Below are 18,875 nucleotides of genomic sequence, written 5' to 3'. Positions count from 1 at the left end.
TTAGGAGGGTAGTGCAAAAACGTTGTCCTTGAACATTCAGGACACATTGGACACACCTTATTACAGGACAGGACGTAATTATTCTCTGAATAGGAGACCTCTCACATGAATGGTGAGCTCCCAGCACATAACTTAAAATTATTTAAATACAATAGAGTAACATAAACCTGAGAATAATCAAATAAATAAGAGTAACTAAGAGCTTCAATCAAACTGAGAAAAATAAACAAAAATGTGAGTCCAGTCCTGTTGGCTGCAAGGTCATCAACCAAAACTCATTTGGTAATATACTATTCGCTTTCTGATGAAAACCGAAATTTACCTACACTTTCGATTTGAAAGAAGACGGAGCGTCGTGTACAACCGTTTGTGATGGTGAAGCCATTTTCATTTGAATTTGCTGTTGAATGCACGACAACAAAGCACCGCAACAAGCGCCACCTTGATGTAATACGCAAATGTAAATTATCAGAGTAAACTCCGAGAAAACCCGAAAGTAAAATAGATAATTTTATAATTAACTATTGCAATACTTTACGCTACTGTATCGATATAATTGCATGCGCAAAATATCGCGATACTGAACAGAATCGATTTTTTTCCCCCACCACTAGTTTCTAGGGTGTTGCTACTGTAGGTGTTGGTTCAGCACTTGAATGGATTTCTATGGCATTTCTCAGCAGTTGTTAGGGTTTAATTGGTGGTTGCTATGACGTTGCTAGGTGGTTGCAAGGTAGTCGCTAAAGGCAGTTTCTTTAAGAACTGCATGTGGTTTTTGCATGACACTTACTGCCATTTTGGTAAAAAAAAAAAATATATATATATATATATATATAAACTTGTTTTTTTAATGAATATAGACAAATTGTATGTGTAAATAAATACAATAAAATAAAACACTGATGAGATTTAAATAAATAAATTTATATTAGACAATTTATTTTTATTTATTTACTGAAAAAAATTGCTTAATTTGCTTATTTGGTTAGTAAGCTAGAAACCCAGTTGCTAGGGTTTTATGAGTGGTTGCCAGGGCGTTGCTAGGTGGTTGCAAGGATTTGGATCCTAGGCAATAAATAGGGTTTTTTGGGTGGTTGTTAGTCATTGCCAAGTGGTTGATTTGAATGTTTTGGGTGGTTGCTAAGGCATTGATAGGTGATTGCTAGAGTTTCAGTTCACAGTCCCTTATCATACCATTTCTAGCACATGTTTGCTTGCACCACTAATGAATGTTTTATGCAGATCTCTTGAATCTTGAATATTCCCCCCATCTTCCATTGGTTGATCAAACAGATCACGCCATTGGTTGAGTCAGTGTGGTTGTTGGGTAAACATCAATGTTTTTATAGAGACTTTTTAGGTAAATCACCCTACAAATGTCTTGCATATAGAGCTGTCTCTGCAGGAGAACGTTTAACTTTTTTTTTTTTTTTTTTATGTTGAAAGCTAAATCCTGTCTTTAGCTCTTTCCGTCTGGATTTGCAATATATAAGACCTCTTGGGCAATTTTATTTGAGAAAAGGACTTGAGCGAATCTGGGACAAAACTTGAAAAGGAAATGTATAACAACCTAGTAATTTAAAGTGAAGGAAAAAGCCAAACCGCAAAGGAATTAACAGACACGCTATGCTGGACTTCTGTTGGTTTATGCTTCTGTGACTCATCATATCCATTGGGATATTTTTATACCCTCCCATTAAAACTAACAAGGGCTTGTGCAATGATTGAAAGATGCTCTAGTCTTTTGTAACGATGTCCAATATTTACAGACAGCTTTCATTTCAAAGCAGCTTATGATATACGATTGTTTGCAATTATTTTAATCCATCAGCCTATGCTAAATTGAATTTCATTAAAAATGTAATCAATTGACAGCCTTATCAGAAACACAAAAAGATTTTAGCAAAAATCCCAAGCAAGGTGCTACTAAAGACAAGACTTAGAGACATATTTTAGTCACAATTCAAATAATTGTATTAACTTTGAATAGACTTTGAATAAACTTTGTATTTGTATGTGTACTGATAAAACAATTAAACAAGTAATAATCTTCTGCTACTGCGATGAACATTTTTTTTTTTAAGTAAAGTTCACAAGATTGCTATTTATCTTGATCAAACTGTTCCGTCATCAGCTCTTCCTCAGTTCCGCACTGCAGAATAAAATAGTCATCCTCTGCTGCAGTTGTAAGGATTCTTAACGTGCTTATTGCAACTACATTTCATCTTTTTCTCATCAAACAACCAGACTAACGAATGGTTCGACACAACCCGTACCGAAGAGCCTAGACAGGGCTTTCTTCTGTATAGATATACTGTAAATACAGGGTAAATGACGACTGTTGGCCTACCATGGTCGCCCTCGTCCAGTAAGTTTAAAATAATAATAATAATAATAAATTAAGATCTAAATCAATATAATTCGTTGTAAATTAAATATTTTAAACACTAATACAAAAAGTTAATAATAATTGACTGTATAATAGTCCTAACGTTCATGCATGGACTGTCATTCAGACGGACTATCTAACAACCAGAGAACATCAGAGATATTAAAATACATATTCTGAGTTTTATGATGTAGAATTACATTCTTTTTTATTAATGTATTAGCCTATAATTTATATCTCAAGGATGCACGCTTGTGCGTGGCGCACTCAGTCATGTTGAGAGGGAAACACGCATTATATTATTAGGCTAGTCTATTCAGAGATGGTGTAAAAGACCTGTAAATAAAATACAACATTAACATTATAAACACTATTAATAACATAGGCTATGCGTATTTTACTTCCCCTTACTGGCTAGCCAAATCCTTAAATGAAAGGTATCAGAAATCAACAAGAAATGAAAAATAAGTAACCACTTATAAAAAAAAAAAAAAAATACATAGTAGCCTATAAAAATAGCCCATTGTGCCCTTTATTACAAACAACCTTTAGCCTGTTTTAAACGCCAAGCCTAAACGAATTTATTTGAATCGAAACTGAAACTATACCGCAAAGTTGGGTTCGCGCATCTTTCGTTCGGTCCAAAGTTTAATAATGAACAGGAATTAATAATAATTTAATAATGAACCGGCTGCGATGTCAAGTTCCGCGATGCCAGAAGTGATCCGATGTTGTTAAAGCGCGATGCGCCGGCGCCATCACTTGGATTTGTTCCTCAGCTGGGGAAATAACTTCATACTTTATCGTTTCATACTCTGTCATTCGAAACAGTAAAATGTATATTTTTATTTGTGTACATTCAAAATGACTACAAAATGTCATGCCTTTGAAAAAGAAAGAAAACAACATGATGCGGACGTGTAGAACTTTATCCAAGAGCTGCTGTAAAGCCTATAAACAATCTGTTACAGTAATTTCCTATTATCTATGCAAAAGCTGCTTTGCAACCATATTTGGTAAAAGCACTATATAAATGAAGGCGACTTGACTAGACTAGAAATCGAATATTCAAGCTGTTTATTCAAATTTCTACCTCAGAACGAAAAACGTTTTAGAAATATTGTTTATAAAACGAAAAAGGAACTCTTTTCTAATTTTCTACTTTAAATATTAAATCAAAAAACGACTGAACGAAAGATACACTGATTCAATTACACTACCAATTGCAGTTTGAATAAAAAAATTCAAACCTTTATCCAAAATTTAGATTTTTATATTTTATATAAATTTCAGACTTTTTCAGACTTTTTTCTGTGAACACAAAAATGTTTTGCAGAATGTTCATTGAACAGTCATCAGCTTTCTTTGTCATCATTTGCTTTCATATTTTTCATACAATGGTTGTAAATGGATACTTAGGCTGCCAATGCCTAATATTCTGCTTAACATCCTTTGTGTTCCTCAGAAGAAGGTCCTCCTGGTTTGGAACAAGTGTGAATATTTTCACTTTCTTGTTAAAGCTGCAGTCGGCAAGTCTGGCAGATTGAGTGGACTTAGCCAAAATTTTGAATGTTTACAACTCTCATGCCCCTCCCCCACTACCAACGAGCACCCGCCCATCGTCAGTGCGTGTGCACCAGATTTTCTGTGAACGCGTCCGTCTCTTCAGCATCGATCAACACCATGGACTCGGAGGTAGGCTGCCCTGGCTAATCTATCCATAGATAGCAATAACCGAGGAATTGGAAGCTTGTTAGTAGATTTTATCTCCGCCATCATGCTTCGTACAATCTTCAGGCGAACTTCAGGCGTGTCGTGTGCATGTGATATTGTAACGTGCGCGTCTGCGCGAGGGAGGGGGGATCTGTGGCGTGTGCACGACCTGTGATTGACAGTCAGATCTCACACCCCCCTGCGCTGATTGGACCCGATGAGCCGGGAGCGGTGGATTTTTGCAAAACAAATAACATGCTCCAGGTGGAGTTAGAAACTTGGGTTTTTTTCTAAAACCACCTTATTTATGTTGTTCTGTCGGATTATAGTGTCAATTTCACTGAATTTGATCAAAAATTTTTTGCCGACGGCAGCTTTAACTATCCCTTTAATATTTTGTACTTTTTTATGTTAATATTTTGTTTCCCCCATGTTGGCAATGTAATACATACATAAATGATACATACATACATCATCCATATTTCCACATTTGTATTAATGACGCTATAACGCAAACCGGAAATTGTAACGCGTGAGCACGCGAAAGTCCGTATTCTTTCTTTTTTTTTTTTTTTGCAAAGGTCCCCTCAGGGGCTCCGTAGATCACAGTTCTCCCATGATTCTGAACAGACAAATAAACAAAATAACCTGTAATTCACTGAAGGTTCTGACAAAATGTTAATTGCTGCAGTCTATTTAAAAACTCTTTTATTTAATAAGGTTAATTAAACGGTTCAGTGATTCACTCATAAAGACTTCACTTGTTTCATTACTGGATGAATCAGCATTTTTGAACGAATCTCTGGAATGAATGATTCAATGGCAAATACATTTTTTAAGTCACTTGTCATCACAGAAATAACAATACTGTGTGGTTGAAAATAGTGATTGTGAAGCTGTTTCATACCTATACATGATAACTGCTTTCTCTGGCTCAGTTGAAGCGTCAATGCAGATTTTAATGTTCCGTTGTGATTTTCTCAAAGGTTTTACAGAATTGCCCGAATTGTTGTCATTAAGGAATGTGGGTTTAAATCGAGATCGCTATCTTTTAACGATTAATCGTGCCGCTCTAATCCAGACTATCACTATAGAAATTCTTATCAGAATAATAATTAAAAAAAACATCTTCTCCAGCACACTTTTCGCCATGTTCCTTAAGTCCTTGTTGAGTGTTTGGCCCCTGTGCTGGCCCCTGACCTGCGATCAGGCTTAAGGGCCCATTAAAAGTTGAGTCCTGAGTGAGGAAATGTGGTGAAGTCTAAGCTCAGTGTCAGCAGGTCAGGAAGCTCCTCCCATTCTTGCCATATTGATGCGTTCAAATCAACTGGTAAATGATCTAGCCTACCACTTCACATGGATTAAAAGAGCAGCCTGTCTGTGCATATATTTAGAAATGGATTGACTGAGTTCAGTGCGTTTTTCTTTCCAACTTTATATTGACATGTACAGTGTGTTGCAGAATTGTATCATCATTACTTCATTACTTTAAATTTAGAATTGATTTATTTTATTTTTAAACTGTTTTTCTGAAGGAAATTAGTGATGCTTGAAATGAAAGCCATGGTTAGTGGCTCGGTTTGAAAAGACTGAAGTAGTTCTTCTGTGACCCGCCTTTGCATTTCGACCCTGCAGTGATTGATATTCCTGAGGCTTTGATAGATTATCTTTGAAAGAGGATTCAGGACTGATTGATGGCCAGAAAGCACAATGCAGTGGTGGGCCTCCCTCCACAACTCCTCCTTTATTCCCCTTCGTGACCTTCTTACCTGTCCCTGGAAAGACATGCTTTGAAAACCAAAAGCAGAGTGATGTTAAATAAATAAAATAGCATGTGGGAAGCCATTTAAAGATAATTAAAGACTGTGTGTGTGTGTGTGTGTGTGTGTGTGTTTTATTTAAATATAAAATGTGTGTCAGTATTAATAGAGCAGATGGTTGTTACATGGCACTTGCTGCTGTTTGGTAATATTACTTGATTTTTTATGAAAAATTAAGACACATTTTATGTAAAAAAACAAAACACTTATATTATATTATTTATTTACATATAAAATGTGTGTATTTATTTAAAATAGTAAAATAATAGTAACAAAAATACCTTTATTTATATAAAAGATGTGCTTAATTTGTCTTGATTAGTGACCTAGAAATTTTTGGTAATCATTCATGCCATAATGTTTCTCCCTCAGATTGCGTTTCCATGTAATATTGGAATATAGCCCAGGATTTGTCCAAACAGAAGGAGTACGGTTTATCAGTGTGAGGATGCTTCGGTTTTGTGTTTTACCGAATGCCAAACCTCCTCATGTCCGCTTCAATCTCTTTAATATCCTTAAAGGTTCGTCTGAACTGCATCAGCAGCGCACATGGTGACGTCTCTCTCAGAAACAGATGGTTTACCAGTAAATATTGTCCCGTGTCAATTTGTCACAATCAAATCCAAAAGCCTGAAGCAAGCGGATAATTTTACAGTCAGTCTTTTAAAGGAATAGTTCACCCTAAAAAATAATTTTCGTAAATTTTGTTTCTCTACCAGAATGCTGTTTTTTTGTTTTTATAAAAAAAGTCATACAGAGTTGGATTGATATGAGGATGAGTTTGAGGTGACAGAATTAAAATTTTGTATGAACTCTCCTTTAAAACTAAAGTGAGCATGTTCATGAATGAAACTTTTTTTTTTTTTTTGGTGTCATGAGGTTCCCATCTTAGTTAATGACTTCCTGTAATCACATGTCCCACAGCTGTACCATAAATCTCATCAAAGGGAGAGCAGGACATTACAGAAGTTAAATCACCAGTACGTTAGCTTTACTTTGCAGAGGTGCAGGTCTTTTAATGTTAAGTCTTCTAAGTGGTGGTCTCTTTACTTGACTGTTTTTATTTTGATTGATTGTTTGAGTGCTAGTTCAAAAGTCAGCCCATTTCCTTTGTATTCGCGTACATAACCTATTGTGTTCCTTGGCTTCATCTCAGGACTTTTACTGTACTCATTGTTAGGCTCCACGTTATCTGTTGTCAGGCTCCACGTTATCTGTTTTCCTGCGGCGCAATATTTTGGCACGTGCAAACTACACACATAACTTGGAGAAACAGCTTAATTGAAAACTGATTTTTGGGTGTTTTGTTTGAACTCCGTTAGATGTGAATTGTTTGCTTGAGGGTACAGGAAATCCCTCAAAGAAACACTGGGCCCCAAGGTATAAAGGTAAATGTAATTTTTTCTGGTGCATGAGAACCTGGAGCACCCCTCCTCCAGGTGTAATGATAGTGAGTTATGGGAGTTTTAATGGGAATTTATGGGAACTGGAAGCTTTGAAGGTGGATCTTGGACACTGATAAGACATCTTGCATGTTCACACTGCTTCTATGAGCGAGTTAAGCATGATTATGATCCTTTTGGAAATATAGACCCACTTTATTTACTTATTTATGCATTGATATATTTATTTGTGCATTTATTTATAAATTTATTATGATTTTAGTTTTTTTTGTGTGTCTTTATTCATAGTTATAATATTTATTTAATTTCTTAAGATTGCTATTAGGTCATAATGTACTACGTTGTTTTTTATTGTTGTACAGTTTTGTGCTTTATGCAATATAATCTTAAGGTAACGTGTCCCCTATTCAGTTACATTACAGGAGAGAGTTTTTAATAGAATTTTAATTTAATCTAATGTAATTTAATTAGCTTTTAGTGATTATATAGCGGTGTTTAAATGGTTAAAGGAAAAATATTAAAGGAAAAAAACTAAATAAAGATAAAATCTAATTTAAACCTGAAAATAAACATACATTTTAGTATTTTTAATCCAAGATAAAAAGTCATGGCATACAATGCAAAAATGCAACAAAAAAAAGAAAAAGTATTTTCACCAGTGGAATCAGTTTTAAACCCCACTTCTCTATGATATAATATACTGTACTATTTTTATTATTTTATGTAGTTCATTCTCCTTGAGTACTTGTGCATTACAAGAGATCCGGTCTTTATGAAACAGAGGCTGGCGTCCAGAAGGAAACTTCATGTTTAATCTTGGTCTTGCAGAGTTCCTGTGCACAGACGCCATGGTTACCTGTTGCCAGGCCAACATTGTTGCTGTTTGTGCGTCAGAGGAAGTGGCAGATATCAGTTTCAGAGCAGGAAAATTCTGCCACTGCTGATCCATGCTGACCTGAACGCTTGCACTGATTGACACACATGACATGCACAAGCAGATTGTGACGGTAGCACATCTGATCTGGTGGATCCACATCCAAAGCAAATGATGTCATTTGTTGCATAAGGCTCTTGAAATTCAGAGTGTCACAATTTTTTACAAATTCAAATCAAAAGACTTGTTCTCTTTGTTATATAATGTGCTCGTTTTATTCTGCATTGCCCTCAGGGGTCTTTAAATGATGCATAAGAAGGCTTAATGCATAAGATATTTAGACTTATTTGCCAAGATACAGTATACTCTTTGAAAACTATGTTTTCTGCTTTATTTTAAGCATAGACCTGACTGCATTTTGTTCGATGTATCCTTAAAACACAACCACAACAACAAAAATGTACATTTATGTTTTAAGAATATTTCAATCATGACAGCATGCTATTTGAATATGGCGATGTTAATGCATTTGGTCTTGGCGGACTAGATCTGCTAAACTGCTGCTGATGATTATTTCTGCTGCAGAGCAAGTATGGATTTGCAGCTGCTAATATTTACACAGACACACCGCTATGAGCATGTAAGATATGCTGCTGCAGCATAGACGTACATAAATCCCATAGCAGATCTAGGCAGGTGGAGCTGGGGGAGGTGGAGGGTTTCAGGGGAACTCGCTGCAGGACTAGCTTACTGCAAACAATGAACCAGACTATTTAAATGTTGAGCAAGCAATCTCATTGGCTGCAGACCAATCAGCTTGTGACATGCGGTAATGATGTGATTGCTTGCAGACTGCATGTAAAGGACATGTCAGTCTGCGCCCTCTAGTTTCATGACTGAACTAGATATTTAGATATTTTTACTTAAAAAAAAAAATTCCACTATTTATTCAAGCATCAATTATTATGGGTAACTTCATAAAGATTTGCCTTAATTACCATTATTTAGAACGTTATAGTGCTAAACTGTACCTAGTTTACCAGACATGTCTTTTAGCAGTGTTTTTATTGAACCACTCTGTGATCTATATAAACTAGGTAAACTGAACTGATGTTGTCTGTATACACTGCTTTTAAAATGACTTCTCGTAATAGAGTGGCAGCACACACACATGCACACCAAACGTGTGTATCGACACAAATGCGCCTTGGTTGATATCATGGTTGCACAGACGTTTAAACACAGAAAGGTTGCCTTTTTCTGCGTCTGGTAGAGTACGATAGCCTTCAGGTTATCAGTTGAGTAATCCGAGAGGAAAGCCGCTTTTCAGCACCACCTAAAGCTGGGCGTTCTGTTCTTCAAAGACCGCATGTGTCCGTGAGAGAGGGCTGGAGGAAGTGAGCAATCATGGATGAGTTTAATACAGCTGGCTAAAGTTAATAAGACTTCTGCCAAATTGCTCTTTTATTGTTCTCAAATAGAAACTCTTTTCGTTTGAACCCTTTTGTTGTCATATCAGATATTTGTTCTCATCTGCAGTCACATCAGTTTATGTTCAGTTTGTGACGCCAGTTGTAGGAGAAATGCAATGCACATTCTTCCTATCAAACGGCACAAAAATGATGGGATTACCCATCATTCTTTCAGAATAGCCCTGTCATTATTGCATTAGAGCCACAGAATAAACCTTTACTTTGCATCATCAGCTAATCTGTTTTGTTCCTGCTCTTTGAAACCGATGCCAGTGGGTGACATGGTCCATTAACTTTTATTCCCTACAAAATTATACCTCTGAATCTCTACAAGGGAAACCCCAAGAATTTGGCAGAAAGGATTTTGAATTGTCTCAATAGCTCCTCTCTGACTTGTTTTTGATGTACGTCATTTAAAAATCTACCAGAAATGTAAATGAGTAAATAAAGAAGACTTTACATGTCCTTTGAGGCCCTCGGGTGCTTCAGGGAGGCAAGGTGAGCCCTGGTACCTTCCAGTGTTTTTCATTACGCTCCTGAACATGCCAGAACTTGTCTTTATGAGATGCACTGCAAACTAAATCTTTTAAACTGCCGCTGATTGAGATTGTGAAATTACTGCTTTCTCCAAAGTTTGGGATTAAGGTTTAATTGTAGTTGCGTAGTACTTCAAATGTTTCTTTTGACTTTTAAAACGTTTAAAATGTGACAAACATTTGTTTTTTGCATGTAATTTGCGATGAGTTGGCGGGTGTCTGCAGTATTTTTATTTGTTTTGCTTTGCTTGTCTTTTTGTGGGATAGAAAAGCTTGCATACCAAAAAAAAACAAAAAAAAAAACGCTTTCTCTACAACACTTGGGGCATACACACTACAAGAAAGAAAATGATTTATTCACTTTTTTTCTGTTTTATTTTTGTATTTTTCATATAACTTGATTTTTTTTTATATATAACTATTTATTTTTATTTACTACTGTTATTTATTTTTATTTGCTATGTTTTTTTACTATGTTTGACATATAAAAATGTCTGTTTTACATCTGTCTTTGCAGAGAAAGTGAAAAAAGAAAGCGCAAAAGGCTGTACGAGTTCTCTCAGCGATGGACAACGTGATGTGAAACCTTCACAAAAAGGTGCCAAGAACACTTCCAAAAAAGGTGAGCCGGTTCATAGAGATTATTTAAGAGTAATTTAGGTCTGGACCCCTCCACACTATTAATCTAATGGGTCATCGCTATGAGAGATACAATGTCTCATAACGAAAGTCCTCCAGTACTTTGTACATGAGATTATAACGCCCCTTGGATCCAATCACATGGCACAAGTTAATACTATTGGCGGAAAGCCCAGAAAAAGAAATTCAAGACAATAGGCTAAAACCTTTGACACACTGTACTTCAGGTCACCAATTCATGCTTTCAATGTCAAGCGAATTACACTCCAGCAGAGAGCGTATCTACCAACTGTACTCTGTCACCTACCCGACTCAAAACCACCAAAACAGACGCTTTGAAATACAATACAGCCCACATTTCCTTGTTCTGTTGATGAGATTACAGGGGACAGGCTGAATCCCTAGTGGCATATGTGGCTGACATGGATATCTGTTCTCCCGCACACAGCCTGCATTAGCAAGAGCAGGCCGGCAGCACCTGTGTAAATGTGATAGAGTCTGATAACATTCACTTTTGTGCTGTGGGCGCATTTGTTGTGTGATGTTTGTTTGTATCTGGAAATATACTGCAACTCACAGAAGTTCACCCATTGACCCATTGGCACCTACTTTTTAAATTTACTCACTAAAGCCACGTTTCCACTGCAGGAACTTTCCCCAGGAACTAGGGACTTTGTGGTGGTATTGGGTGTGTTTCGACCGCAGTGACCAGGTTCTAAATGAAGTTCCGGGTAAATATTTCCCCCTCAGAGAGTCCCAGCTCGCCAGGTAGTACTTTCTCAAAGTTATGGGAACTTTCAGGGGTGGGACTTGGGCGCTGAACATGTGCGCTCAAGTTCACGCAGCATTTCGATTGGTTGACTCCATGCAGCCTTTTATTTCAACCACCAGTCTTTTGCGGTGCACGCAGTAAGAGTTGTTTGCTGTTCGAATCAACAATGGAGTTTTAAAAATTTGACCGATGGACCGGCGTCAGGCTTTATTAATCTTATATGCGGAGGCTCTAGACAGGTCTGAGGGGAAAAAAAGTTCCTGGGACAAATTGTTCCGGGTAATTTCGGTGGAAACACGGCTAAAAGTGTGTGTGTATAATATATTTGTATAAATGTAGATAAACATATACTGCACTTCCACTTCCAAGTCTTGCGATCTGTGATTCTTGAGACTTTCTTAAGATTATGTTTTTTTTGTGTGTTTCTACAGAGGCTCCGGGCTCCAGCGCTAAGAATGTTTTCACACGACTGCTGAAAGTGGCTCAGCATTACATTTTGGAATCAGGCAAGAACAGTACAGCTGCCAAATCTTCTCCTGCCAAGAAGATCCCTGCCCTCAGCCGCCTCCCCAAAGCAAGAATCTCCACCACCTTCACTCAGGCACAGGTGCACCTGCTTTTATGACCACCTTTGTATATAGATAAACCACATATTTGGCCTTAAACATGGCCTTTGCATTATTCGAAATCAAAAATGACAATGTGGTATCAGCAACTCCAATGTCTGTATCATATTTCTAAAAGAAGACACCTTTTTTGCTATGCATTTATCCGATGTACATATTCAGTCTAAGAAATATGTGATTCAGGTTCGAACCAAGAGGAGCAGTAGTAGACGTTCCCAGAATTCCATTCAGGGTGGGGTCAAGGAGGAGCGACTCCCTTCTCAAGATTCAGATGGAGGTGCTACTGAAGACAGGTGTGTGAAAGAAATAGAGGCAAGATTGTAGAGAGATGTACAAGGAGTCAATAATCTGTCCCCTTTTGTGTTTAAATGGGTTTTCGTTAATTGGTACATTTTAATTGACTGCAATTCATTTTTGAAGCTTGAAAGCTCCAGTCCTTATTAAAGTGTTAGTTCTCCCCAAAATGAAAATGCTGTCATTACTCACCCTTATGTCATTCCAAACCTGTAAGACCTTCATCTTTGGAACACAAATGAAGATATTTTTGATGAAATCAAGAGCTTTCTGAACAGCGTCAGAGACTGACACAGAAGAATAAAGGTTTATCGCACAAAAAGCACTCTTGTTGCTTCATAAAATTAAGGTTGAACCACTGTAGTCACATGGACTATTTCAACAATGTGTTTACTACCTTTCTGGGCCTTGGAAGTGGCAATTACGTTGCAGTCTATCTTTATTTCTGTTCCGAAAAGATGAACGAAGGTCTTACGGGTTTGGAACAACATGAGGGTGAGTAATTACTGACAGAATTTTCACTTTTGGGTGAACTAACACTTTAATTGTAATTGCATGGAAAAAAACAGCCAGCACATTCTTCAAAATATCTTTTTTGTTGCTCAGAAGAAATAAAGTCATACAGGTTTGGAACGAGATGAGGGAGTTAATGATGAGTAAATCATGAAAGAATTGAAGAATATTTCTGTGAATTATCCCTTTAAACAATGTTCAGGTTATTAAAGATAGATGGATGTCACCAATCAGGTCTTGTGTTTTTGTTTGTTTTTTTCGTCGGCACAGAGTGACATAATTTATGGCTTTGTACTTTTGTCTGAGCAAGAATGAATCTGGTTCTGGAGCTTTAACCGTATGGGAAAATGCTTCTGGCTAGTTGAAATAGTTTTACGTGTCTAACTCACCTGTTTGCATGTGTGTGTATCTGATTATCTCTCTCTGTGCAGGAAATTGAAGTTCATGTGCACGTCATTGCATTTTATTATGAAGGCTTGTGTTCATACAGAACATTGCTAAGATGCCTTTGTTGATTTAGGTATTTCGATTTAAAGTGGTTTAATCCATATTTTAGGTGGCTGCATCCAACGTAATATCCCATAGTTCCTCAATGTTTGAAATAATTGGAAAATGTGCAATTGAATTATGCAGTAAATTTCAAAAATTTTACACCCTAGTTGTTTTTCTATATCCTTTCTCCTGATAAAACTAATGGATAAGCATGCTTACATATACCTGACATTCCCATCAGCTCCTGCATTAGTGTCAATAGAATGATCCTTAAGACAGAATGGGGTCACTGAGGGTCAGGGCATGGATTTTTTAATTTGACATGAGGAAATAAGGGGGCTGTTTCTCTGTGTGTGTCCAATCACCCAGCTCAAGTTTTCATCACTTCACCCTGATCCCAGAAAAACAGGCTTGAATACCTGGAGAGCAGGCTGTGTTGAAATACAGATATTCATTGGCCAGTCATGGAAGGAATCACTGATTTTAAAGGTGTTTTAGGGTAGTCAGAAAATGCAGATTTGCATAAATAGGGTATTAGAAATAATATTGGAAAAACTCAAAGCTTTGTACAAAAGATCAGGATACTCTGGCATAGTATTTTGCATCATATAGGTAGCAAACGCTAGTTGGTCTGCGCTGCGAAAAAGCATTTTAATCCTAAAACAAGAGACCTTTAATTAAGAAGCTAATTGCATAAGGTATTTAGTATTTACTTGTTTTCAGTGAAAATATAATATTTTGTCAATGCCTTGACAATTAACTGAAATATGTTGAAGCACTAAAATTACTAAACAGAAATAACATAAATTGAAGATAAATAGGAATATTAAAAATACTGAATATGAATAAATACTATAATAGTAATATTAAATATGATGTTAAAATTACAATTAAATTTAGTTTTTGTCTTTACCAATTTTTCTTGCTTAAAAGCCTAAATAACAAATTTAGAAAAAATGTCTACAGGCAAACAGGGAGGCATTAAACAAATGCTAATTAACATTTTTTTGGGCAGATGCATAATACAAATATAATGTATTAATTAATATAGATAATTCATGAAAATACATTTAGTCGATGTAATTATGCTGTTTAGTTTTTAATGGTTTATTTGAATGATTACTTGCATAAAAAAATACATACAACATGTGGTTTATTTAAACCGTAATGTTCATTGAATGTAGTCTGTACCAGTTCTTAGTCAGTTTCCACACTAATACATGTTGAACTGTCTAGTCATCTGTTACGCAGTGATGATAACTAGTGTGGCTATGCTATGTTTTGTGATACAGCAAGTGTAATTATATGAGGGTGTGTGTGTGTTTTTTGTGAATACAGTAAACAGGGTGTATCATTCAGGACTGCAGGTGTAAATCAGTGCGTGTACGGTGTCTTGTTACTTCGGTGTAAAATCATCCATTTAAAAGCAAAAGGAAGTGGAAATGGTCTCGTTGTTTGTTTGCAGATGCCACTTGGTTTATGCAATAAAATAAATACATTTTAAGCCTGTCCAAATACAGTCACTGTATGTCCCAGAGTGAGTTTCGAGTACTGATTTCTGACTCTTCACAGCTCCAACTCTTCAGTCCGGCGGGTGAGGTCAGGGCCCGTGGGTAAAGTGGCTCGCAGGAGGAGTCGAGGTCAGTCCGTACGAGGAACTTCCCTCCTGTTGAAGAATCGCAGCTCTAGATCTCAACAAACCCCCGCTCAAACATCTGAGCAGCCTGAGAGCAGCAAGAATGATGATTGTCAAGAAACCCAAAGCAGGTACTTAATCATTTGCATTGAAGATTAATACATATTTGCTTTGTGTAGGCGCAGTGAAGACATTTGATCTTCTCTCATAAACATTTGTTTGGCAATAATTAATGTGTTTTAACATTCTCTCTCCTTTGAGATCGGCTTAAACTGACAGGTGGCCACGGTTGGTTTGGTTTGACAGGTTTTTGAAGGCGTTAGTTATAATGATGCTTTAATCTGGGCCGAATCCCTCACATTGAAAGTGATTAATGCGACCGTATGGATTCTCTACAATAGAGAAGGATTTAAATAAAAAGATCAGGTAACCATGAAAGGTGAAAATTGAACGAGGTAAATGGGAGTTTTAGGGGCTTTTTTCACCACTTTCGAGCAGCAGTACCTGTGGATTAGTTCGAGCGCAATGAGGAAGTCAGAGGAAGTATATTTCACAAGCCAAAACACAAGTCAAAAACTCAAGCATCATATTTATCATCAATAATCAATATCATATTGGCTATTAGATATTACATTTAGATTTTTTTTTTTACTTTTTAATTTATTGATTTATATTTATCAGCCAGTAAAAGATATTTGTCATCTAACACTCGCTTGATGTTTAAAAACACTAATAATTTAATAACACTGTTAAGTATAATCTTTAGCAAATCTCTAAATGAGTATCTAGTTTTTCATATTGTACATTATAATGTTGTGTTGCCTTAATTCTAGGGATGCACGATATATCGGCCTCCATATCGGTATCGGCCGTTATATGTTCATTTTTAATGTTATCGTTATCGGCCCAATAAAAAAAAATTGGCGGATATATTAAAGCTCATAAATAATGGATTATTTCCTTCCTAGCTGAAACACTTCAAATGCGCACTGTTTGCCATGATGGTTTTGAATTGCTTGAAATATGATTGGAATCCAAAAAAGGTAAATACAGTTTTCACCTCAAAATGAAAATTTCCCGATAATTTACTCACCCCAATGCCATCCAAGATGTCCATGTCTTTCTTTCTTCAGTGGAAAAGAAATTAAGTTTTTTGAGGAAAACATTTCAGGATTTTTCTCTAAACAATGGAGTTCAATGGCAACCAGAATGTTGAAGTTCAAATCAAATCAATGCCGAATTATCAGTTATCGGTATCGACCAAAATGTTCATATCGGTCATCCCTACTAAATTCACATTTACAATAGCATTTAAAATAAATGGTTGTAGTGTTTTGTTTTTAATTTATTTAGACAGAATAGTGCACATTTTAATGTCGACCATTTATTGATAATTAATTTTACGTTACAGCCGAGTAAGTCACGTTACAAGTTATCTGTTTCGGAATTTTAATATTGGTGCATCACTATATTTATCAGAATTCCCACCTTGAGAAATTCATCCATACTCACACTGAGCAGACCTGCATTGACTTTGTCACTGGGGGAAAAAAAAGGATATGGAAATGATAAAGATAGGAGCGATTATGAGAACAAAAATAAATTGTTACTATGCCTGCTTTTTTGGTCCCTGACTGTGTCACCGTTTTAACATCCAGCATCTTTACCCTCTGGGATCAGGCGGAAAAGCTGTAGGTGTGGTGGAAAAATGAAGCAGAAGCGTGGATCTCCGGTCAGTTGTCAGCAGGCTGTATTTAAACCCTCAGGCCCCCAGAGGCCAATGTCCTGCCATTTCCACCTGCCCTCTTCTGACACAGGAGCAGAGGAGTCACACCAGCTATGAAAACAAGCATCTGGCCTTTCAACTTTTAACATCCTCCTTCCTGGTGCCTTTGCACTGTCCTTTGTAGCACTTGTAATGATGTCAGGGAAGACCATGAAACTTTCCTTGAATGGGACTTGAAAGTTGTTGCAAAGGTTTTCTTAAAGGGTTAGTTCACCCAAAAATGAAAATTCTGTCAGTAATTACTCACCCTTCAACCCCGTAAGACCTTCGTTCATCTAAGGAACACAAATTAAGATATTTTTGATGAAATCTGAGAGCTGGCTCACTCCTTCATAGACTTCTAGGTGACCGAAACTTGCTGGCCCAGAAAATGTATTAAAGAGATCGTTAATATAGTCCAAGTGACTACAGTGGCTCAATCTTAAGTATATCAAGCGACGAGAATACTTTTTGTGCACAAAAAACAACAAAAATAACGACTTTATTCCACTATTCATTTCCTTCTAGCTGGGCCTCGAGTTAGTTCACCTGGTGTTTTTGCGCAGCACGTCTGTGTTGTACGTCACACACATCACACACATGACCAGCGTCGGCCAATAGTGTGCCTACGTGGTGACGTGTAACACAGACGCGCTGCGCGAAAACACTACGTGAACTAACTCAAGGCCCAGATAGAAGGAAATCCTATGGAGGAGTGATCCAGCTCTCAGATTTCATCAAAAATATCTTAATTTGTGTTCCGAAGATGAACGAAGGTCTTACGGGGTTGGAACAACATGAGGGTGAGTAATTACTGACAGAATTTTCATTTTTGGGTGAACTAACCCTTTAAAGTCACCATGAAATCAAAATTGACAGTTCTTTTTTTAAGGAATATTGCAGTATTTATTATGCATTTAAAAAAAAAAAGATGCACATGGGTAAATTATTTATGTGACCTCGTAATCTTTAATCAACATAATGTGTTTACCGGCGTGAGGGCGGAGCAACCTGTCACTCACATGAGATCACAGCAATAGCAAAGCACAACCATCCAATCAATTCGCAGTGGACAAAATCAAGTCCCTCCGTACATTTATGCTGTTTCACTTATTTTTCACAATGGGGAAGAAAAGACTATCACAACTTCCGTTTCACATCGACTTTTAAGTTTGTGTCTGTGCGTGAGTGTTCAACAAACATGTTGTTCCTTTAGTTTCAGCATCACCTCCTGAGAATTTTAATCCTCCCGTGAACCAATAATGCAGTTAATACAGGGGTTCAAAATGAGGTTCCTGGATCCTTGCCAGGAACATCTTAATTACTACTCCGAAGCATAAAAGTGTTCTAACTACATTTTTCTTTTTTCACATTCATAGAGAAGTATGTGAAGAGAAACCTTTATGCAGGCTAACTGACTCGGTTTTCTTCTGGTTTTATAAAAAATGTCCCTGTGGCTCATAAAAAGGAAACACAATGAAACTATATGAAAGTAAATTTAGTCTGAAGGTTTCCTTTTGGCTTCGGAGGTGTCCAATAACCGCATACGATTTGTTTTGTTAATCTTCTTGTTTCTTAGTTTTTTGTGCATTCCTTTTTAAACTTTTTATCTTTTACTTTGGTTATTGCTTTATTCTGCTTTTTTAGTTTAGCTTTTTTAGTTTTCTTTTAAACATTTTATCATTTATTATCTTAATTTGTTTATATGCAAATGTAATTTATAAGTAATTTCAAATACTTCAATATTTATTTAGTTTTTTTTTTTTTTGTAGTAATTTAAGTTCATTTAAATTGTATTATAAAATTCTTCCACTTTTTGTGCTTCTTTCCATTGGTAAACTGTTCCACACAGCTCTGGAAGCTCATATAAAGCGATAAAGCGTTAGCATTGCTTCTAGTGGAACGATTGTTTGTTTTTTTTGCTCTTTTTT

At 36.5% G+C, this 18,875-nt stretch overlaps 1 protein-coding gene across 1 annotated transcript in view; it reads left to right on the top strand.

Moving 5' to 3' along the window:
• The window catches only part of LOC311283410 (USP6 N-terminal-like protein), a 41,566-nt gene that overhangs the window by 17,998 nt on the left and 4,693 nt on the right, over positions 1 to 18,875 (top strand). Inside the window, exons 11-14 of the mRNA XM_084397775.1 lie at positions 10,725 to 10,829; positions 12,050 to 12,225; positions 12,428 to 12,537; positions 15,116 to 15,310. Coding sequence (XP_084253901.1) covers positions 10,725 to 10,829; positions 12,050 to 12,225; positions 12,428 to 12,537; positions 15,116 to 15,310 — 586 coding nt within the window. The remainder of the gene's footprint in view (positions 1 to 10,724; positions 10,830 to 12,049; positions 12,226 to 12,427; positions 12,538 to 15,115; positions 15,311 to 18,875) is intronic.

This window comes from Rutilus rutilus (genome assembly GCF_951802725.1).
Source record: "Rutilus rutilus genome assembly, chromosome: 23".
NCBI lineage: Eukaryota > Metazoa > Chordata > Actinopteri > Cypriniformes > Leuciscidae > Rutilus > Rutilus rutilus.
The sequence above is the reverse complement of the archived record's forward strand: the minus strand, read 5'-3'. Positions and strand labels throughout refer to the sequence as shown.